Source organism: Gavialis gangeticus, unplaced genomic scaffold (assembly GCF_001723915.1).
Source record: "Gavialis gangeticus isolate Ggan-Ray unplaced genomic scaffold, GavGan_comp1, whole genome shotgun sequence".
NCBI lineage: Eukaryota > Metazoa > Chordata > Crocodylia > Gavialidae > Gavialis > Gavialis gangeticus.
Window position 1 is genome coordinate 24978163 of NW_017729009.1, and position 12202 is coordinate 24990364.

A 12202-nucleotide genomic window follows, 5' to 3' on the forward strand; every position below is an offset into this window, starting at 1 on the left:
GTTGGTTTTTGTTGGGGGGGGGGGGGTTCTGATAAATCCATTAAACTTCATATTAAAGCATTAATATAGTTGCCTTTTAATTTAAAAAAAAAAAAGAGTTCCTCTAAATAAAGAGTTCCAGGCTCATTTAATTAATTTCAGATATTTCAGTTCATTAGCTAAATGTAAATGGATACTAAATTCCTATTGGCAGATGCTTCATGAACTAGATCTAAATGCATTTTCACAAATTGCCAGCAGAGGGCAGGAAATGACCAATTCAACAGAATGAATGAACTAGATCAGCCTTTCAAGGAAGTTATATTAGTGCAGATCTTTCATCCATTTTAGTTAGCTTCTTCTTTCACTGGAATAATCAAATAGCTGAGAATGGTGGTTCTGATCTTTGGCTGCCTCCGGTTACATTCCCATTACAAAGTGACTTGAAATCCCATATAATGGCTCCAGGACAAGCAGACCAGTATAGGGGATTCTCCAGTATGGGGTGGTAGTGTAGCAATGGAAAATCTAGTATTGTTAACAGGGAGAATGGCTAGGGAAAAAAGGGGCACAGAAGTCCATGTCTGCTAACAGTCTGTTGGAGGAATTGCAACTGGTATAAATTTAGAAAAGCCTTCAGATTATGATCAGCATAGACAATGACAAGATCAGGGGGGCTCAAGGTGGCTTTCTAGGCTTTAGGCATGGGCTGCTGTGGGCACTCCTTTGCCTTTGTGTCCTATAACATGAGACTCTCAGAAACAGGTGCCTGCTACTGGTTAACAGAAAGCAGAAATGACCCAATGTCAAAACCACAAAAAAATCTCTTCAGTGACTGAAAATGTACTTCAGTTATTTAGTTCCTATTTAGGTGCTAGTGCATAACACTCTGCACCCCCCGCAAAACAACTACCCAAACCTCAACTGTTTGAACTGGGAAAGACTGGCCTGAAATGCGATGTTTACCTATTTACAGATATAACATCTACCTTCTTGCAAACAAAATAAACACAGTAGAAAAAAATCCTCATGCCCTAAATGATCTCAAAATGGCCAGCTGGCCCTAATAGCTTAGACCAGGGCTGTCCAGCTCCTAAGCCCATGGGGGGGTACATGCCCCAGCAGCTGCACCAGTGAAGGCCTCGTATTGCAAAGACAGGAAGCAGCAGCTGGAGGAGGAAGGGGAAGCCTAGAGATTCTGGCTGCTATTGCAGGAGGAGTGATAGAGGCAGCAGAGGCTGGGGAAGAGCCTGGGGGCTGCACATTTACTGCCAGTTGAGCAGCCTTGGCTTAGACTATTCCTTGTGTGAGCAGATTCAACAACCCATAAAAAATGGAGCCAGTTGCTCTGGATGGGCACCTGAAAAAACAGCTATACAAAATTTACACACACACACACACACGTTCTCTCTCTCTTGCCTCATATTTCTCTAATTTCAGTTTTCATATTCTACGTGTGCAAGCACACACCCCTAATTTTGTACTGGTAACAAAAAGGTTAATTAAATTTACTGTTGCCAAAGAGGATGAAGAAACCTTTTTTATTTTTTTTAAAGATTTGTTCTCCTCTTAAAAAGCATGCAAGAGGTCATTTTTCAGTGCTTAGCACCAAAAAAGGCTCAGTTCTTTCTCTTTCACAGTCTCACATTAATGCATGTTGCAGTTCCATAAAGCATGACACAGTCTGCTTACATATAAGGACAAGAGATGAAGTGCATTTCATGGTTGATTAATACAGAAAGTGTCCTCCCCTTGTTACCAGAAAAAGTGCATTTTCTCTCATGAGATACAGAAATTTACAAGTGAAAATGCACAGACAGTGCGCCCAGCTACCATTGAAGAAGACTATCATCCTCCAAAACTTCTGTCAACATGTAATACACCTGAAAGTCACCCATACCTCTGGTGATGCTGCTAATGAGATATCAATGAAGGACTTAAGCACGGCTAATCTAGAGCTGAGAGTAACTTCCTAGCATCAGACACTGTAAAAAGGCATGTTTCAAAGTATATATACAGAAAAGGAAATCAAAACCCTAATCCACTTCCCTAATCACTTTAATCTGATACCACCGAAAGTGGGAAGAACATATTGAATCCTCACAGAGGTTTCACCAGCTGCTGCCTTATTTGTATAAATACCACAACAGACTCCAAACATACACACACAAAAAACTACTCAGTCAACAAAGAACTCAGAATTTATGCTCTCTGAATACATTCCTGACAGGGCTTTTAATCCCCTGGAAAAAATATACAATAGATCTGTGACAAAAATACCCAGTAAAGGAGGAGAAAAAAAAGCTATACCACATTCCCTACGTGCATCTGAATGACTGATCTGCATACAGAGAACAGTAGTTGCGCACACAATTGCAGAAAATGTATGTGGTAATGATCAGGTGGCAATACAATTGGCTATAAAAGTGTGTGGTAATCACTGCATGTGTTATCACGGCATGTAGTTTTTTTTCAAGCTGACCATGGCATGTAGGAGAAGGTTAGGGTGCCAAAGGTTTTTACATGGCACTATGAACATATAAAAAAAATTAAAGCAGCTGGACAACTTAATGGAAGGTTAAATGTTTGGCATTTCCCAAAAGATGTTTCAACAATGCATAGTATTAAAAATTCTTGTGAGCTTTTCTTCCATATTAATTCAGATAAAACATGATATGGAAAGCCTGCTACTGATGCTTCTTAAATTTAAGAATCCATCAACACAGATTGCTGCTGTTTGAGATCAGAAGCCCATAGGGCCAGCCAGGAAAAACCCTTTGCTTAACACAATTAAAAAAAAAATACAAGTTCAATTGTTTTAAATTACAGATGAGAGAAAAAAATAGTGAAAAAAAATCTATGTTTTTCAAACGCAGTTTAGGTCCCGCCATGTAAAAAGATTTCAAGATGGCTACTTACAGATGTTAACCCCCTCCCCCCGCCCAAAATTAAGCTTTACTTTAAACTTGGTGTGCTCCCATGCTGAGCAAAGGGCATACCCAAAAGAGATATCACATTAATTGGACCTGGCTTGCCCTATGTCTATATAAATTGGACGCTTTAGTGGGGCTTTGGACTTTTATCCAACAGCTGACTGAATCGGACTTAACTAAAAGTGCCAAAAAGCTCCGGTGAAGCACCCAATCTATACAGACACTGCAGAGCCTGGTCAAACTAACATGCTGCCTTTTCTAGTAAAGCACTTTTCTTTTTTTGTTAATGTCTGTAAGTGGCCGATATGGCCAGTACTGGGGCAGAAGGACCTAGGGTTTAAAAGATACTTCTGCACACATGCAGCATCTTCTTTCTATCAAGTGATTGTTATCAAATCTGGATTCATAATATGCAAAACTGATTCCAGGCAGATTCACTAACTATTGTTGATACAATTCACAATATAAAACCGTAATTCCCCTTAGATGCAAACAAGTATTAAAAAAGTAAAGGGTAAAGTGTAATGCATTCTGTTTTGTGGAGCATACACGTACAGCAAATTCCATGAGGGGGAATAAACCTACACCCTACATGCACTCTTAATATTAATATTATTTTAATGTACATGGTTTGGTTTTTGAATGGGCTGAGTGAAACTTACAGGTGTTCTGAAATTAGGACATAAAAATGGTTCTCTTTGCTCAACCCACTGTGCCTCTGTACTACTGTACGGCATTTCCAGCAAATGACTAATCTTACCCAACACAGAGTATCCATTCTGTGAAACTGAGCACAACACCACAAAACCAAGTCTGAAACCCACGGGCTTTGTTCTTAATGCCCTGGCTTTTGTGCAATCAGACTCTTTTTGCTACATATATCTATGTTTTGGTGCTCTGTTATCAGAGCTCATTATATTCTTTTTCCAGCTTGCTATAGAAGCTCTTGTTCATCATCTTCAGACCCTGAGGGCCCTTGTCGCACCTCTTCATACCATTTATTGGTAAGGCTTTTCATCTGTATGCGTCCATGGTGCAGGTCCTAAGGCAAAAGAAAATAAGAGCAACTGTTATTTAGGTACAGAAGTGTATGTGCGTTATAGAACATTTACTTGGTGTATCTCCACAAAACACTAATTTCCACACCTCACCCTCTAATACATGCACAATTATGCCTCCTAATTGAAAATATTATACAATCCATCAGTGGTTACTTTCAACTATAATTATTTTGATGATGGATATTTTCCCCCCCTGTGTTCTATAGAAGGCTCAGTTCACTGGGACACAGCAGTCACAATACTGTTTGGGTGGCCTGACCCCACATCTTTTTTTCTACATGTGCTAGGGGGAAGTGGGAGCTTCAGTGATTCATTTTATTTCAAGAGTCCATGAGTGCCATTTTGTTGTCCAAGCATCCTAGATAGCTGGCCTCATCCTTCTGGATTCCAGGTATAAACTGAATGCGAGGTTTGGTTGGCCAACCCCCTGCTGCCAAATTCTGTAGAACAGCACAGGAAGTGCAAACTGAAATGAATGCCTTTTAGCAAAGGAACAGAGCAAGAAAATGCAAGTAGGTTCTACTGGGTCTGCATTTGACAGGTCTTTGATCATGGTAGCTATCTCTGAACAGGTATCATATTAGTCAGATTACTCTGCCCAAATCAAAATTTCCAAGCCTGCAGTACACATCTGTGATTGGTGTAGAATGGAATTCAGGAGAATGCTAAACCAATGCTACCACAAATGTTTCTTTTCCAAGAAAGCAGAACTCACCTCTTGTGTGAGCCGCCTAGTGAAAAAGGGATTCAAATACTTGGCATCAAGCCACATAAAGCCTTTGAGGTCCTGGCGCTTTATGTACTGGGCTTCATACTCTTCCTCTGTGAGTTCTGATAAATGTTCAGATTCAATGGTATTGCCCTAAAAGATCACAGAACAATCAGAAATCCTTAAATTCCTTTCTTCTTAGGAAAGAAAATATTAGAAAAATGCTGAAATAGTGTAGGTTGCTATGAATAAGCCATTTTGCCTAACTGTGTAACACTTGTAGAAACAATAAGATTCATCTAGACAATACATCTTCTAGGAACTGGACTAAGACCCTCAATGCCTTACAGAAATTAGTAAATAGCTTAGAAAAGAAGGCAACTTTTAGCTTTGACTGATTTGTAATGGAAGTGAGCTACTGATCTGAAGATGAAAGGCTCCACTTCCAATGATTAATTTTCATTTCATCCCCCACTAACGCTACAACTTTAGAGACCCAAATGTTCCTTATTTTACAGTGCAACAAGGGAAACCTCATATGCTAGCAATGTCAAATAACTTTAAAGACAAGTTTATCCAGAAACATTAACAGCTCACTGTATGAAGCTACAATACTTTGATACAATTAGCAGAGGTGATTATAATGTTAATTAGATAGTGGTGATGAAGCAGTGGGTTCTCAAACTGTCTAAATGACAAATGACATTGTAGCATGGGCCTCCTCAAAAAGTAAAACAGAAGTTACAGGTCAACTGATTCTGAGGAATGTAAAGGCCTTGACATTTTGTGCAGGACTGAATTATTCCTCACTGCAGCTAACTTACATGTATGTTGGCTGGAGCAGGGGAATGGAGACAAGTCTTCTGGGATACAGTTATTCTCTCTCTAATCGCTAATTGTCCCAAAGACAACGTGAAGTTTTAGGCTGCAATTACAGCTCACCTTTGGACAAAGTTCTGCAGTACTTCAGATTAGCCAAGATATTGTGTTAAAATAAGCTCTAGTTATATGGATGCCATCTCTACCATCTTTTCATAACTTTTGCTTTATTTTGAAGTATTTTTTAAAAACTTCCATCTGCCTCTTATGATTAATGTGCCCCTTGTCCTCCTGAAGAATGCGACTCACAATACGCTGGACAAGGTTCTTTGGGTAGCTGTGATATCTTTTATTAGTTATTTTCCATTTGTATACAATTCAGCCCATTCTCTATCTTCTGCCCTGTGTTTTTATGGGGATGGCTGTAATTTGGATCAATCAATTTAAAATTAGACGAGGTCAATCATAATGTCAAATCCCTGTGCATGAACAGAACTGATCACATAAATATTGGTTTAGTTATGCTTTTACAGGATTTGTAAATGATGATTTTTTATACTGTAGTGTATTATTTCATTTAATTTTTTCCAGTAGAAAATGTCACTGTATATTTACTATGTACTGACCCTTACTATGCAAATTAAAGGGAGAAACCAGATAATTCATTTTTAAACATGGCAAACATAAGAGAGGAACAAACCATCTTTTCAGTCTTGCTGAGGTTAATATCCTTCTTGTTCCTCCTTCGTGCTTTGGAGTCTTCAATATCAATCAGTCTGATCAGGGGCATAGTTCCTCCCCCCAACAACAAAATTGTGAATAACACAATGATGATTGTTGTGGTCCCAATGAGCTGTCGCTTTTCTATTGGTTCTAGGCCCAAATGAAGGCTCAGGGCATATGGAATTGCTCCACGTAAACCTGGCAAGAGTTTATATATCAAAGGAAAGGTCATTCATTAAACTCAGGATTTATTTTCAGCATTTTCTTCAATCATCACGGTGTTTTTAACACATTGGAAATCTCTTCTTCTAAACATACGTTTTAAGGCCATATAGGTCCTTACTCTGTGGCCATCACCCTGAGCACCTGATTGGCTTCCTAAACAACCGAGCCTTAAATAAATTAAATCTATCAGGCTCTGGATCCCCAAAACAGGGTACTGTAAAAGCAGCAGCTTTGCAGAATCATTCTGGCTGGACTATCTCCACATGGGCCTCCAAGATAAGGATAAGTTCTGCTGAACTTAGGTTTGAGAAGCACAAAAATGTTCACTTTAGTTTTGCTCCACCCACAGGACATGATCTGTTGCAGAGGAGCTAGTACAATGAAACACCATGCCATTTTCTTCAATCCTGCAAACCAGAGGTTAGCAACTGCAGGCCACCACTTGTGACTCATCTCCCACTGCGGACTGCACCCCTGCACCTCCCCAGTGTCTAGCAGATGCTGTGAAGGGAACAGAAAAAAAACAGGTGATAGGACTCTGGCGATGCCACCTCTGCTGCAGCAGAGACTAAACTGAAGATGGCAAGCCTAGGAGCTGCTGTGGGCTGGAGCTAGTCCATGGGCCATATGTTGCCACCCCCTAATGTATACTCTGCACTTAGACTTACCACTAAACCACATAATGAACATCATTTTAGGGGTGATTTTATGATCACGAAAGAAGTTGATCAGGTATGAAAGTGGAAAAATATTCACTGCTCTGCCAAGCAGGACAAGCACCTGTAAATAGCAAGGAAGTAATTTAATAAGTGAAAGGCTATTTACTGCATTATATCCATACCGTACAGAGCAACGGTTCTCAACCTTTCTGTACCAGGACCCATTTGTAAACATTGATGGCCAGTCCCAACCCAGTAAATAATTTAAGTACAAAACAGCCCTCTGGCCCTGCCAGTGCCCCTCACTCCCAACCCCGATTCCTGGGGGGTGGTGTAGGGTACGGGGGGCCTCAAGCAGCCCCTTGCAGGCTGGAACTCCACCAGCCTGCAATGGAAAACCCTCCATTTCCCATGTTTTTCTCCTTTAAAGAAGAATCCATTTTTTAAAGTTTGTTGATCCATTTTTAAAGTTTGTTTGTGACCTTTTCATATATTCTTGTGACCCACTTTTGGGTCACAACCCACAGGTTGAGAAATGCTGGTACAGAGCCCTCCAATGTACAACTGCCACACGAACAGTAAGGGGAGCATAGTACTCTCACTATATATTCTTCATAGCTAGACACATTGGTCATTCAATTTAAAGCACCACACAGTTTAGGTTAATGTAGAATTGAAATGCTTAAACACCGGGCCTATGCAGCCAAACCAGACTCGTTACTACACAAACTACAGACATAATTGAAGGCTGTGAGACAGTTTTACTAACGACAACTGAACTGAAAGCTGTGCGGGCATCCCAAGGAACCCAGGGATTAATTTAAGAAGAGGTCTGGTTCCTCCAATGGCAGCCCCAAAGCAGTCCATCTTCTCAAATCATTGCCACTGGTGGAACAACTCAGAGGCAAAAAGAAAATTCCTCAGGGCGTCAGAGGAAAAGACCAAAATCCCAGAGTATCTTTGGTAAAAGAACATACCAATATGTGTGGGTAGCTTTAAGAGACTAACGGCTGTTTTCTCTGTCTCAAAATTAATGCAAACAAGCATCAGGGCTCGTGGACAGAGGTGATATCTTTTATTAGACCGAATGAAGGCTGTGCCTTTTTCCTTTTTTGGCAGTCAGCCATAATTGCTACATTGCCTCAGGGCTGCAAGGGAAATTCCAGTGATAATGAAATTCCACTCAGTAGCCATCTGTTCGGGGGGAGAGGTAGGTATGCAAGGGTAATGTAGCGAGAGCAACCTCGCAGGTCCCACAGCAGACACCAACACCTCAAAATCTCTTGCAGCCGAACAAGGTTACTCTTGAACCCCTGGTTCAAATGCGGCAGCATTTGGTGCTACCGTCTAGATCAGCATGCCTAGGGAGAGATTCGTATTTCATTTTCTTCCCTCTGTGAAACGTGACTTATGTATTTGTAAATTAATATTATAATCCTAATGCTAAAAAGAACGTGTTAGCTTTCTGTGAAACAATTCAAAGTGCCATTAATTAAAAGCAACAGTTTACAACATCACAACACAGAAAAATTAAAAAGGGTAGAAATGAATAAGTAGAAACTGGAAAGTATGCAGGTCTAGAAGGGTATTTCTCCTTATGGGAGGTAAGTGGGAGTCTAAAAAGTTCATGTATGGGTTCATTTTATCGCTATCATTGAAAAAAAATATGCGAGAGAATTATTTGAAACTGTGATATTTTGGCTGTGTGCAGTGAGGCAGAATGCTTTGCATTACATTGTTTCTATAGATTGCATTAATGCAGTCTAATACTTTTAGTTTCTTAAAATCTTTCATACTAAATTTGTAGAAAAGATCCAAAACCTTCTCTTCTCTCCAATTTAATTAAAATCTGTAAAAAATTGTGAAGTGTTTTTCAGGAACTCTGTGTGCATATCTGCTCCCTATAACAATCTCAACAGCTTTTGGGATTCTGAAAATGGAGTATTTGGACATTTAACTCAAATAGGGTTTCTGTAGTTCTTTTCAAATGACCTCGTAGGCAGAAACTCTTGTGGATCATCAGAAGATATGTTTATGTTTCTACCAATGGGGATTAAACATGTATAAACCCACAAAACACCAGAATATTTTTGATACAAGTTAAAGCTACAAGTTTTGGCATACAATTATGGAATACAAAAAATACTGTAACATACTGTAAAAAGTGTTTTTAGAAATACTATAAGAGATATTTGAAAACTTTCAGAGGAAAATAAATACCTACTATGCACCAGATGACAAAGGACATTTCAAATTTGTGAGGAAAACTAAAAATTGACATACCAAGGAATGCAAAAACACATGTTTCTGAAAAAGAAAGAGATCAAAAATCATTCAAATGAAACTGCTGATTTAATCAATCTGTTTCATGGGTCTTATCCTAGTCTTGTAATAGGTGGTTGCATACATGGGATAAAAATATATCTGTTGCTTCTTTGACTCAGTCTAGTTACTAGGCGCCACGATCCAAGAGGTCTGATTCTGCCACCCTTGTTTTTGTTGAATAACCGTACTCCAGTGAGGGCCACTCTTTCTGGCAGGCAGTCCACAATATGCCCTACAACCTCCACATGCCACTCCAATCCCCTTCCTCTGCCCAATCCACCATTCTGATCTCTGTCTGATCTGTTGCACTGTTTGCTGCTCTTTACTGTGTGCTTCTTGCCTGATTTGCTGCTCTGCTTTCTGCTCCCTGCCCTACCTGCTACTATATAAGGGGTATACATCAGGATCTGGGGGAATGCCTGTTCACCAGAGCGCCCCAAGGGATGACAAGGTCCAATGGTCTAATGGACTCGTCCAAATCCATTTTAGGCTGGACATAAGGAAAAACTTCTTTACTGTCTGAGCCCCCAAGGCCTGGAATAGACTTCCTCCAAGCACCTTCTCCGGACTCTTTTAAGAAACGTTTGGACACTTATCTTGCTGGGATCCTTTGACCCTAGCTGATTTCCTGCCCCTGGGGCAGGGGGCTGGACTCAGTGATATCCTGAGGTCCCTTCCAGTACTAATGTCTCTGAAATCTATACTGCCTGCCCTCTTCCCAGTCTGCTGTGCACCATAGATAGAAACTGCCTGCTCCACTTGTGGCACAAATGCAACAGGTTGACCTCTTCTGCCTTATTCCATGACTATTTTCATAGTTTCATAGTTTCTAGGGACGGAAGGGACCTGAGCAGATCATCTAGTCCGACCCCCTGCCATGGCAGGAGGAGCACTGGGGTCAAATGACCCCAGTAAGGTGGTCATCCAACCTCCTCTTAAAAACCCCCAGGGTGGGAGCCTGCACCACCTCACTTGGAAGCTGGTTCCAGACCCTAGCCGCCCTGACCGTGAAGTAGCGCCTCCTGATGTCCAACTTAAACCTTCCCTCCGCCAGCTTGTGACCATTGTTCCTGGTCACTCCTTGCGGCGCTCGGGGGAACAGGGACTCCCCCAGCACCTGCTGATCCCCCCTAACCAGTTTATAACAGGCCACAAGATCCCCCCTCAGCCTTCTCTTTTGAAGGCTGAACAGGTTCAGGTCCCGCAACCTTTCCTCATAGGACCTACCCTGCTGTCCCCTGATTATACGAGTGGCCCTCCTCTGGACCCTCTCGATGCTGTCCACATCCCTCTTAAAGTGTGGCGCCCAGAACTGGACGCAGTACTCCAGCTTGATTAACTTCAATGGTAAACTAAGCAGCATGAGTCAGGCTGTCAGAACCATACTCCAGATCAGCAGTTCCCAAACTCTGACAGATTGCACACCACAAATTTAAAATGATACAGCCTTAAGTACCACCAGCAAATGTTGTCATATAAAGTAATTATAATAAACCTGTTAATGCGTACCACTGACAGGTTGTCTGTGTACCACTGGTGGTACCTGTACTACAGACTGGGAACCGCTGTTCTAGATGACTGAGAGAAACATCTGCACTGGTACAGCTTGCTTGGGGAAGATGGGCCTAATTCAAAGCACAGCGAAGTTAATTAAATGAATCCCATTGACTTCAATGGACCCTGGTTCAGTCCCTGTAAAAAATTAAAAATCCTACCTAAAACTTTCCAACACCGTGTTATTATTTATTACAAAGTGCTATGACGGTATATTTTAATCTCTTCTGAATTACAACACTTCATAACCTCCTGCACACGAAAATTACTGCATCTTTCCTGCTCTGACACCTGAAAACTATGCTTTAAAGTGTGTAATAGTGCCACCCACTAACAATTATTAAGGCATTCTCATAACAAGATTTTACTTTTGAAGCACACGGTCCAGTTACTATTAAGAGCATTCAGTGTGCTTAAAAAGCTTTACTTTGCTTGCATAAGATTACAGCTGTTTTTGTCCTAACAAGGTGGGCTCTTTGTTTCAAGGGCAGAAACAGACAGTAAATGCTATTTTTTCTATAAGGTATGGATTATCCTCATGCAGGCATCCCTAAAAATAAGGGTGTATTAGTGGTATAGAATCACGTCATTTCCTAAAATTTTGGCCCATAAAAGGAAGAAAAGAAGGCTACAGCCTGCCAGTGGAGTTCTGAGCTATTTCCGTAGATGTTCCTGTATATTTTTGCCAGTTTCCAAGAAAATACTATTTTTTTTCCAAAAAGCTTCTTTAGATCTAAAAACATTCTTTTTTAACATATTCAGTCTCCTGCAACTAAAAATAGGCTGGGGGGAGGGACGAGAGGGGAAGAAGGAGTCAAGGAGATCTATTTGGTTATCAATCTTGTAGCAAGTCTTAGCTGGAGCCTGGAGCATGGGGGAGGGAGAAGATTTACTGCATATTTTATCTGATATGTCAGTAAAGGTGACTTTAGGCTGCCTTGCAGCCTCCATGTTAGTAAGTCTTTTGGTAGAGACAAGTAACTCTGACATATGAATGGTTATAAAAGCCCAAGCACTTCTTTTCCTACCCCACCAAAAATACCAATTCATGCAAACTGAATTTTAATTCATGAGTATTACCTACCACACATAAAAGCAACAGTTCTCAGTGTCTGCTGCATTAGAATCTGTGTAACTGGAGAAAGGTTATGGTGTGTGTAGTGAGACATCACAATACCAGAAAACAGGATTGCCATGATACCTGGAGATGCAAAG

General features: G+C 40.7%; 1 protein-coding gene across 2 annotated transcripts in view; it reads right to left on the reverse strand.

The window, feature by feature from the left end:
* Window positions 1-29: 29 nt before the first annotated feature.
* SLC9A8 (solute carrier family 9 member A8) overlaps window positions 30-12202 on the reverse strand; it is an 85745-nt gene continuing 73572 nt past the window's right edge. Inside the window, exons 11-16 of one of the 2 annotated variants that reach the window (XM_019510255.1) lie at window positions 12072-12188; window positions 9333-9415; window positions 7118-7229; window positions 6202-6422; window positions 4689-4835; window positions 30-3954 (exon numbers count right to left, since the gene is read on the reverse strand). In XM_019510255.1, the coding sequence (XP_019365800.1) occupies window positions 3847-3954; window positions 4689-4835; window positions 6202-6422; window positions 7118-7229; window positions 9333-9415; window positions 12072-12188 (788 nt within the window). In that variant the 3' untranslated portion in view covers window positions 30-3846. The remainder of the gene's footprint in view (window positions 3955-4688; window positions 4836-6201; window positions 6423-7117; window positions 7230-9332; window positions 9416-12071; window positions 12189-12202) is intronic. The other variant, XM_019510256.1, reaches the window with a different exon arrangement.